Source organism: Azolla caroliniana, unplaced genomic scaffold (assembly GCF_043228905.1).
Source record: "Azolla caroliniana isolate FFs.n. ecotype wild unplaced genomic scaffold, voAzoCaro1.0.p SCAF_2, whole genome shotgun sequence".
In the NCBI taxonomy this organism is placed as follows: Eukaryota; Viridiplantae; Streptophyta; class Polypodiopsida; order Salviniales; family Salviniaceae; genus Azolla; species Azolla caroliniana.
The window spans coordinates 20,072,514-20,082,890 of NW_028230437.1; the positions used below are offsets into that span (position 1 = coordinate 20,072,514).

The 10,377-nt window shown below is 37.7% G+C and overlaps 1 protein-coding gene across 2 annotated transcripts; it reads right to left on the minus strand.

Moving 5' to 3' along the window:
• Window positions 1–25: 25 nt before the first annotated feature.
• Window positions 26–9,350, minus strand: LOC147867522 (Prolyl oligopeptidase family protein). Of its 2 annotated transcripts, none has more exons than XM_087315312.1 (14): window positions 8,985–9,350; window positions 7,800–8,016; window positions 4,512–4,622; window positions 4,319–4,367; window positions 4,134–4,243; window positions 3,487–3,990; window positions 3,179–3,307; window positions 2,807–3,100; window positions 2,256–2,714; window positions 2,098–2,163; window positions 1,950–2,010; window positions 1,675–1,824; window positions 708–845; window positions 26–557 (listed from the first exon to the last, which is right to left on the minus strand). In XM_087315312.1, the coding sequence occupies exons 1-14, from the start codon at window positions 9,331–9,333 to the stop codon at window positions 270–272; spliced, it is 2,925 nt and encodes a 974-aa protein (XP_087171438.1). In that variant the 5' UTR covers window positions 9,334–9,350; the 3' UTR covers window positions 26–269. The 2 variants fall into 2 exon arrangements, with proteins under 2 accessions (XP_087171438.1, XP_087171436.1); XM_087315310.1 differs by having other exon boundaries at window positions 7,800–8,019.
• Window positions 9,351–10,377: the final 1,027 nt, after the last annotated feature.

Sequence of the window (10,377 nt, forward strand, 5' to 3'; positions counted from 1 at the left end):
GACATCTGCAATATGCTTTGGTAAGTTGAGATTATCAATAAATGTTCATTTAAAGGGCCTTCATACACCAATAAATGTTGAGAGATTTCACTCTTGTGAACTGAGTGAAAAAAATGCCACTTACAAAGCAAATAAGATTTCCTCAGCCACTAAAAAATAGAGAAGGGGGGAGCCGAGAAAGAATTTTTTTATATTATGTATGAAGGAGAATTACCTTTTCATACATTTCTGAATAGTATAATACTACAATTCTTATCATGGTATTTGTGTTATAATGAAGAGATGGGATTCCTTGTGTAAACCCTCTCTAATTCAAGGTGTGGTACCTCTTTACGTTCCATGCCCAATGCTGACGAACCATCTGCACTGGGTTTAGTCTCTGGATTTGTGATGGTTGGGTAATTGTTGCACTGAAAGTGCTTCTCCAACCACCTATCCATCTCCCACAGCACATGCATGATACTCTCCCTTGCACTGAAACCATGGCTTTCCAGTGGAAGAATAACAAGACGACACGGCACACCATGACCTTTCAAAGCAGCATAAAATCTTTCTGACTGAAAACAAGAAAAGCCATATGATTGCAGTGGCACCATACACAAATTATACTAAAAAGTATGTTTTTTAAGGCTTCTCTTTTGTTCGTTATTGTATTTGTTCTTTTTTCTATAAAAGCAACAGAATGATGCAATATAATGGCACTATACCTGCAAAGTTAGTGTTCCTGAATTGCTGTCCTCCTCTCCATGAATTAGAAGAAGAGGTTTCTTTATTTTGTTGGCCAACATAAATGGACTCATGCTGATATATGTTTGTGGTGCTTCCCATAGAGTCCTCTCCTCATTCTGCAGCATCATCACAGTTCGTTTTAAGACTCGAGAGCTGATTAAGCGGAGAGAATGAAAAACCTCTTGCTACGAGGAGACATCACAACCATGATCTCTATGTCAAGAAAAACTGCAGCAAAGAAGAGTTCCTGGATGGAGGCCACAAGAAGATAATGGCTGAGATCCAGGAGAGTGCTGATTCAGGAGAATTATGTCATTATATTAATTCTCCATCTAAAGAATCCTGGTTAAAGGCCACAAGGAGATAAAGGAGATCCAGGAGAGCCCTGATTCAGGAGAATTATATTATCATATAATTCTCCATCTAAAGAATCCTGGCAAGAGGCCACAATGAGATAATGGCTGAGATCCAGGAGAGAGCTGATTCAGCTCCAAAATATCATCACATAAAAACATAAATACTTCATAAATATTTATGGTTGGAGAATAAACACAAGTGCTTGTATTCTTCACATCATTGTATTAAGATACCATGACCATGAGCTCTATGTTGAGACAGAACTGCATCAAAGAAGAGATAATTCTCTATCAAAAAGACCCTGGCTGTAGACCATAAGGAGATAATTGGCTGAGATCCAGGAGAGATTAAGATAAAAAAAATTCAGATGATTGATTGTTGTCAGGTTGTTACTAAATGACAGTCTCAAATTGAATGTCTCCAAAACCTAACCTACTAATCTAAGGAAAAACTGTGAAACTCATCACAGACTGCTTTATATAAAATATTCATGTTATTTCAGGTCTTCCCTTAGTGATTGTATGAAATTTGGTTGTATTTCTTCATTTTGCTCTAGCTGTTTTGGATCATCGATGTATCTTTTCTCACCTGAAATCCGAAGGGAGTCAAGGTTCGATTGTATGCACCAGCACGAGCAATACCACAACAAAACAAGTGGGGAGCATGTGCGAGCAAATTAGCTGTCATAAACGCCCCATATGAATGACCACCAACAGCTACACACCCTGCTCGAGCTACCTAATAAAGTCAATAAGAAATAAGAATATTCCTTAAAAGATAGAATAATGTTAAGATTAATCATAACAGAAAGTCTCACTCAAATTTAGAAGTCTGGCATATATCCTAAGACAAATCATACATACCCCTCTCTGAATGACTTCATTGACTGCAGCCTCAGCACTAGCCACAAGCTGCTCAACATACCTGCAAACAGAGTGTGCAACATTCAAGGGAACATCTCTGCAAAGAGTGGAGCTTCTTCATTTTAAAGGAAAAATGTGTGATAAAGACCTGTCATTCGCCTCTTCATTTCCCTCTCCAACAATTGGAATTGTAGGCCCATCTAATACTGCAAATCTATATATTAAACAGGGGAGCCTCAATAATACCAGTGGAAAGTAAAACGAGTTTACGATCAAATGAAAATATTGTTAATGATTGATACTCACCCTCTGGCCAGCCACAAGAGAGGCGAAGTTGCTCCAATACCTGCAAACTCGTTGGGTGAACCACGAATTTGCCCTGCCATATCTTTGTTTTTAAATTCCCCGGGATATGACCACACCAGAAGCGGCAAAGGGCCATCCTTTGTTGGTTCATATTGTGGAGGAGTATAAAGTATTGCACTGAGTTGCACACCATCTTCTCTTGAGTACTTTATAAGTTCTTTCTTCAGGTCAACTAACTGCGGATATGGATGTGGAAAGTTGGTTATTTGCTTTACCCTGTGATCTGGCCAGTATAGCATGAAGTACTGAGGGCGTTCTGTCTGTGACTCTTTTGAAAACAAGATTTTGAGTCCATCATATTCTAGATCAGAATCAGAATAATCAGACATGAGTGAAACCACTGATTCATAGTATTTTTCTTTGGGGCTTTGCCAAATGCGCTCTTTTTCCTTTGTGTGGCTGCAATATAAAGAAATAATCAAATCAGGAAGTGCCTACAAATATCTCAGTTAAAAAGCAGATGACACTGGAACTGGGTTGAAATTACATACGGATCTAAAAGATCAAGGAAGGGAATATCTCCCTCAGGAGTGGCCCCATTCCCATTCAGAAGCAAGTACTTCTTTCCATCATTCTTTCGAACCCATGCAAGGACGTATGTTCCAAGTGATGTTCTTCTCAACATTGGTGAACCAGGATTAGAATAAGCATCCTCTGATGATCTGTCAAACAAAATGTGTGGCTCTTGCTTGATTTCGGGAGAAATTATCCAGGTCCTTGTCTTCCTTGTCTTATACCATGATTCATACACTAATGCAAATGAATCATCTCCCCAAACAATTCCCCTACAAAGAACAAGCTGAAATGAAAACATTTAAAGGAAATAGACATCAGTTCTCCAGGATAGCTTAAAAGCTTCATACCCATAACGTAAATCAAGCTGATGAAGTATTTTCACATCTTCATCACTTTCTGATTCTGCATTCTGAGTGTATATAATATCACGAGGTGAAACCTCAACTCTTGCATCTCCGCCATCTTGTGTCTCAACCCTAGTTCAAAAACACACAAAGCCAGAGGGATATACAATCCCAAATGACTGAAAATTAACACTCCCTTACTTACACATTTTCAACTTGCACTACAAATTACTTCTCTTGTATTTGCAAAAAGAAGCACTTCATGTCTAAAGAGGCCAACAAATATAGAGCAACACAGGCCAATAACTGACCAATAAAGCGATGACTCCTTGTCTGATCGCCACCCAACAGATCGCTTCCCTTTCCTAACACTGTTGAATGCTATTGGAATATCTTCTGCAAGAGGAAGACTGCAAATCTCTCTCACAAATTCCCCAGTCTTTCGCCATAGCTCAGTCTTCTGTGGAAACCGTCCACATGGGACTGTGAATGAATAAGGCTTCTGTATTGTTGATACAAGAAGATATTTTCCGTCAGGCGATGGCTCAACAGAAGTGTAGATTGCCGGTGACTGAAATGGTGTTACAACGCCATCCAAAGAGACAAGGACAAGTTGTGAAGTAGCATAATAGTCAAACAAATCTTCGTCGTGCTTATCTTTTAAAAGATCTTGATATGTGCGAGCTTGAACAACTTTTCCCACTTCGTTTGTTTGTATCTTTGGACTGCTTGGAATTCTGGGCTTCTTTGGTACTTCCCCTCGGTTGCTCGGAACCGTAAATGCAAGCAAAGTTGAGTCATCTAGCCATGTGTATCTGCAATTTTGTATATTACATGTGTGAAATCTGTTTGTTCCCTGATGTTTGGAATAAAAACTCACAACTTATAATTCATATTCAGATAAGCATGTGAAATCTGTTTCATGTTGGGTTAAGAATTAAAAGATTAAAAAACTCACGAATCGAAAATTGTATTCAGGCTAAGTTCAGGTGGGCCAAAAAGCTTTCGAGCTTGTCCAGTAGAGATTTCTGCTACCCATAAGCTCAGCATACTGGACCCATCTTCTTCCTAGATAGGCATGTTATTAGAATGCTTGCAGATGATGAAAGTTAGATTACACTTTATAAACTCTTTCTCACAAACCTGGTTTCCTCCTCGCACACCAAATGCCAAGTGGCGACCATCTTTTGACCTGCATTTGGCAGATAAATAAGAGTTAAAATATTGGGATATTCTTGAGCTATGATGTACTCAACAGAAAGAAAGAGTCCAGTACACAATGGTGATGTACTACGAGAAGGTTGCATCACACAAAAAAGGGTTTAGTATAGTATACCATGATATAAAGTTGATTTTCACTGATTCTGGGAGCCCCACAATTTCTAGTTCTTCACCTAAGCTACCATCTTCCAAAAGAGAGTGAACAGTAATTCCAGTGTAGAAAGACCTGCAAAACCATGTATTTTCAAATAGGTGAACAAAAAAACAACGATAGTTCATTTATAGTCAATGACAAAAGCCAAAAGAATCTAAATTGTCAGGATTTGAGCACACATGATAAAAGCTGCAAGGATTGAAACTCGATTACTGGTATGTCGGAAATTAATGTTGACTCAAGCCTCACTAGAATTATAGTTTAGAAGGAATGAGAAATCAAGACTCCTTCAGGTGCTTACAGGACTTCTGATCCAGCATTAATTTTAAGTGATCTCTATGCTTCCAAACCTGCACTCTCTGCAACTTGCTAATAGCTACTATTTTAGTTCGAGATTCCCAATTCGAGGAATTGGCCACTAGCATATGGGTTATAGGTGAGCACCATAAAGTTCGCTAATAAAAATCAAACAGTAGCTAACAAATTTCCTAGAACCTTTCAACACTATAGTAGTGTGGTGTCCCAAATTCTTAAAATTGTCAGAATGTATTGAAGTTTGTAAATAAATGTATGTATTAATCTGGTGGCCACACAATTCAGTATGCATGACATGTTTATGCGATATGATCAGATTCAGACAGCTTATAATGGCTTGATTTCTCATTGCAGCACCATATTCTTTACTCGGCTTCAAAGGATAAACAAAACACATGGACAAACATAATAAAGATGGTAAAAGAACTTGTGATGAAATTTATTTAGTAGAAAACACAGTACACTGTAGACAAACTAGACACCTGTTGGAGGAAAGTAAGGTTTGCCTGGTGTACTAGTTGGACAGGAGAATTTCATTTGGTAGAATTTCACATAGATACAGCACGAATTTATTATGTCATGTGTAAGGACGACACTAAATGTAAAGGTGAAATTGCCATTTTAGATACAATAAACAAAAACATAGTGCCATTAGTGGACATGTACACTCTTGAATATATACAGCATCACAAATTTTCTTGATCTCGAAAAGTAGCATAGATGTAGACATGCAAAAAAATGACATGTTAAGGTGAAACAACTAAATTATTTCAGATTGCATACTTTCTTGCTCATGATGGTATTCAATTAAACAAATAAGATGCTGTGCTTTAATTTTAAGAGGGAGAAAACCCCAAATCTACAAAAACAATGAGAGTTGTATCAATTTCATTTCAGTGGTAGAAAGGGTAAAAATATCTCTATGTTTTGGAATCATGATGAATGAATAAACCGATAACGAACACAATGATAATCCTGATGCATCTTTTTTAAGAATAATGGATGTTATGCATGGTTCTTTAACGACATTTTTGGAAGAGAGCATTTGATTCAAGAAGTCTGTTGCATTAGGAACAGATTGGGCAAGTGTAACGATAAAAAACAATCAAGAATTGGAACTAGGATGGCAGTTGATTGTCCTTTCATAACTATGCATTGTGTAGCCCTTCACACAAATCATTGTTCATCAGAGAATATAGAGAGTTGCTCCTCGTTGTCGACAAGTGTATAAAAGTAAAAAGAATTACAAGAGCCATTTGAATGCTCCATCATTCAATTTGAGAAAATTCTTTTGATTTAAAGGTTGAATAGGTTATTAGTCTTAAGAAACATTTTGGTAAGTAATTAAACCCTCTTATCGAATTCTTTGATAATGACAATCTCATACTATTTCATTTAGGAAATAGTAAGCTTATTTCTCTTGGCTGACCTATATGATAATTTAGGAAAGTTGACATTAATTTTCCTAGATGCATGTTGAGAAAACACATGTCAATGTCAAATCAACTCTAGGCATTGTGGATCTAAGATTTGTGGCCTCGTAGACTTTGTAGAACCTGACGTAGATATGAGCAGCCAAAAGGATGATTCAATGGGTTTCGATATCCTTCTGATTATGAACCAGATAATGGATACTTGTTTTGCCTACTATCCTTTTTAAAAGCAATATTCAACCACACCAAAGGGATTCCTCTTTTTCTTCATGAAGTGATTTTGATTTTGTTATTGTCTATCAAAAACCATTTATCTCATCACATTTGATGATTTAAAGGAGAGGTTTGAAGATAGCTCTACCTCACCATGCCAGGAAATTCTCTCTTGCTATCCTCCAGGAAATCTGCCTACAAGTTTTAGTGGTCATGAATTGGATAAACTTATGTTGTTTTATAGAGATAAAACGTTCATTGAGGAATTGTTTTAAGATTACCTCTGAGGTATCAACTTATTCTACATTTTAGATCTGTCATTTTAAATGTTATACATAATCTACATACTTAACAAGTAACTAACATTTCCAAAAAAAACAGGCCAAAAAACTATTGTTAGATAATACCACATATGATTGGAAATATCAAACTTGCAGGGAACTTGATCCTCTATTAGCACCAATGCCCCCATCAACTAACATATGAGGGTTTGTGAGCCTTGTCACATATCATATAAATGTAATGTTCTAGTAGAGGATACATGTAAGGATGGATTAAGAATTCAAAATAATATCAAGACAAAGTTACATGATAGCATGGGTACAGAGTGTCTAGCCAGCCTCAATACAAATATAAATTTCAGGTCCTCTAATGTAGGGGTTCAAGTTTAACTTGGCAATAGAGCTATGGAGGAAGCTAGGGTCCTCCGAGTCACTAGGAATGCTTTTATAAAGAATGACTGAAGTCTTCTTTTTACTTTATGGTGTTTTAATTTCATTCAAACACTGGATTTCAATGATAAAACCTACAAGGATTTTAAAACAATGATAAGAGCTGCAAATGGTTTCAGCACAATGCTAAAAGCCATAAATGATTTTGATAAATTGGTACACACTAAGTATTTAAATGTAGCAACACAATCTGCGAGGACTACAATTTAAAAACTTGATCAATGTGCTTGAAGGATTTATACACGATGACAAATAGCTACAAGTATTTTAACACGATATTAAAAAGTCACCAAGATTTGAGTAAAATATCAAAAGTTGCCAGGATTAAGCATCAATGAAGGCCACAACAAGGAATTAAACTCAAGCGATGGATCTGCAAGGATTTAAACTCAATCAACAGGCTGCAAAAACTTAAAATACAAAATTATGATTCTATAAAAACCACGATGATTCTATACAAATGACAGAGGGTTATGAGATGTTAAACACACATTGACAGGCTTTAAAACTCACATCGATTAGCTGCAAATGTATGTAAATATAGTTCCTTTACTTACATTCGGCTCCTTGTGTTGCTATTGGCATCTAATCGCAATCCCCCTAGCTTGAGTTCCGAGACGGCAAGGTCTGAGAGAGTTGGCAGAGATCTTCGTTTGAGAAACAATATCTTGTCCCTTTGAGGGGAAAAAGAAAGTGCTGGTGTCGGAGGAGCATCAACTATCTCTTGAATCTCAAGAGGTGGAAGCCGATAACCTAAAGCATTCTCTTCATCCTCTGCTGAAGGAGAACAAATAAGAAGCAGAATGTTAAAAAAACAGGGGAAAAAACCTACACTTAACCATTACTCCTCTCCTAAAGAAGATTAACAACAAAGTGAACAAGAAGAAAATAAGTGATGATGTATTATGTGAGACCATTGCTTTTATGCATCATACACGAAACTTTCAAATGTCTCCACAATGACTGATTATAGATTCAACAATGTTTACCTTAGAACTGAAATTCGAAATTTCAAATATATATAAACTGGATGGTGCAATGGTAAAGCTAATGCTTTGCAACATTACAGCCATGGGTTCAAATTTCATATGCAACAGGTTTAATGTTGTATTCATTATAGAAACTCTTACATACTTATGGACTTCTTCTTTTTTGCTCTAAATCATTAGGAATGCAAACGATAGCATACATCACAAACAAAGAAACTATAGCATTGCTCTTTAAAAGGATATGCTAAAAAGAAAATGGGCAAAGAGACCCTAACCCTAGACATTACTGACTCATCCACTGAAGAAGAGGATGAAACTAGAAAAAAGGGAAATTGAGGCCTAACATTAGACAGTTATTCCTACCCTTCCAAATAAAAGAAGAACGAGTGAGGAAAGAAAAAGAGAAGAAAACATATCCTAACCGTAAACATTAGTCCTATTCTGAAAGAAGAAGGAAAAACAAACCCTGACCCTGGGCCTTCCTCGTCTAAAATAAAGAGGCAAAATCAGATGTGTGAATAAGTGAACAAAACGAAGAAAAATTGGAAAGTAAACCCTAACCCGAAACATTAATCTCCTGAAAGAATGTAAGATAAAAAATGGAAAATACACTATAATCCAACACAATGCTACTCAGAAAACAACAAGAAGGAAAAAGGATTCGGCAAAAAGAAGAAGAAAAATACGAGGAAGCACTACATATGAGAAAACAAACTCTAGCTCTAAAGCAAAATAGATGATTTTCTGGCGAACCTGAAACAGGGGAGACATGAGAACTGATGGATTGCAATCGATTCATGTTGGGGCTATTGAATAAGGACCAGTTTATACTTCTCCAAGAGTGTAACGATATTGTACTTCTATGAATCTGTGAAATAGCAGATCTCGATGAGGATCGAAGCAAGGTGGAGCTATGTCGGTGGTGATGAGGGTGAGGAAGAAGATGCGGATGGGGACGAGGTCGAGAATGGGAGTGGGAGTGGAGGAATGAGATGAGAGGTCGAGAAGCAGAAACAGAGAGTAGAAGAGTGGCAGAAGAAGAAGAAGAAGAAGAAGAAGCAGGAGATGAAGAAATGGCAGAGAGGCGGGGCAACACCATCATGATGACGATGATGATGATGGAGATGCCTGCTCGTGTCTATCTGCTACTAACAGTACGCAACGGCTCGGCTCAAACCTCACCAGAGCCGTTAAACCGTTATTCAACGGTTTGGCTGTTTAGCGGTTCGCTTCGGTTCATTTCAGGCTTGGGCTCCGTAGCCAGTTTGAGCTTAGTTTGGCAAGTCTCAAGCCGAACCAAACTGTTTCTTAAACCGGTTAAGGCTTAAACGGTTTGGTTAAAGCCGAACCAAACTAACAGTACGCAACGGCTCGGCTCAAACCTCACCAGAGCCGTTAAACCGTTATTCAACGGTTTGGCTGTTTAGCGGCTCGCTTCGGTTCATTTCAGGCTTGGGCTCCGTAGCCAGTTTGAGCTTAGTTTGGCAAGTCTCAAGCCGAACCAAACTGTTTCTTAAACCGGTTAAGGCTTAAACGGTTTGGTTAAAGCAGTTACTAAACCGGTTTGGCCAAACCATGTTAACTGGTTTAGGAAGCTGTTTGGTTCAAGCTTGAAAACTCTCAAACCGGTTAAGGCTTAACCGGTTTGGTTTGGACAAGGCTAAACCAATTTAGCCAAAATCGGACTCTTGTCGATTCCTATTGAGATGACAAGCTCAACAGAAGACCGAAAGTCGGATCGACCGGAAGCGAAAAGGGTCGAAGAGGCCAAAAAGGCCATAGGGTCGAATCAGTTGTTAGTCGTTAGGATGTAGGGCTATAGGGCCGAATAGGACCTAGGTTATAGGAATATTATAGGTCTAGTAGATGTCAGATCTCTTGAATGAGTTCATTGAAGGTTGTCAACCTACTATCAGAGGCTTTGTATAAAAGGTGCTTTGTGAGCACATTGTAGTGAGTCGACAATTTTTGAAATATAGTTCTCAGTTATCGACTCACTTCAATTTTTGAAATGTAGTTCTCAGTTGTCTCTATGTGTATTATATCTACATCTCCATCTCTGTGTTTACCTAACTATCTAACTGTTGCATACGGTGTGTTCGGCTCAGCCGATTATGTCTCTCTAGCTTCTGCACTTTTTCTTTTA

What these genes read in the sequence shown, in the direction of transcription:
- LOC147867522 (XM_087315310.1), bottom strand. Translation starts at nt 9,333, where the DNA reads ATGATGGTGTTGCCCCGCCTCTCTGCCATTTCTTCATCTCCTGCTTCT. An exon ending in AAAATCAACTTTATATCATG is followed by an intron (nt 4,368 to 4,511) that starts GTATACTATACT and finishes TGCCAAATGCAG; the next exon opens with GTCAAAAGATGGTCGCCACT. An exon ending in TTCCTTGATCTTTTAGATCC is followed by an intron (nt 2,715 to 2,806) that starts GTATGTAATTTC and finishes TTTATATTGCAG; the next exon opens with CCACACAAAGGAAAAAGAGC.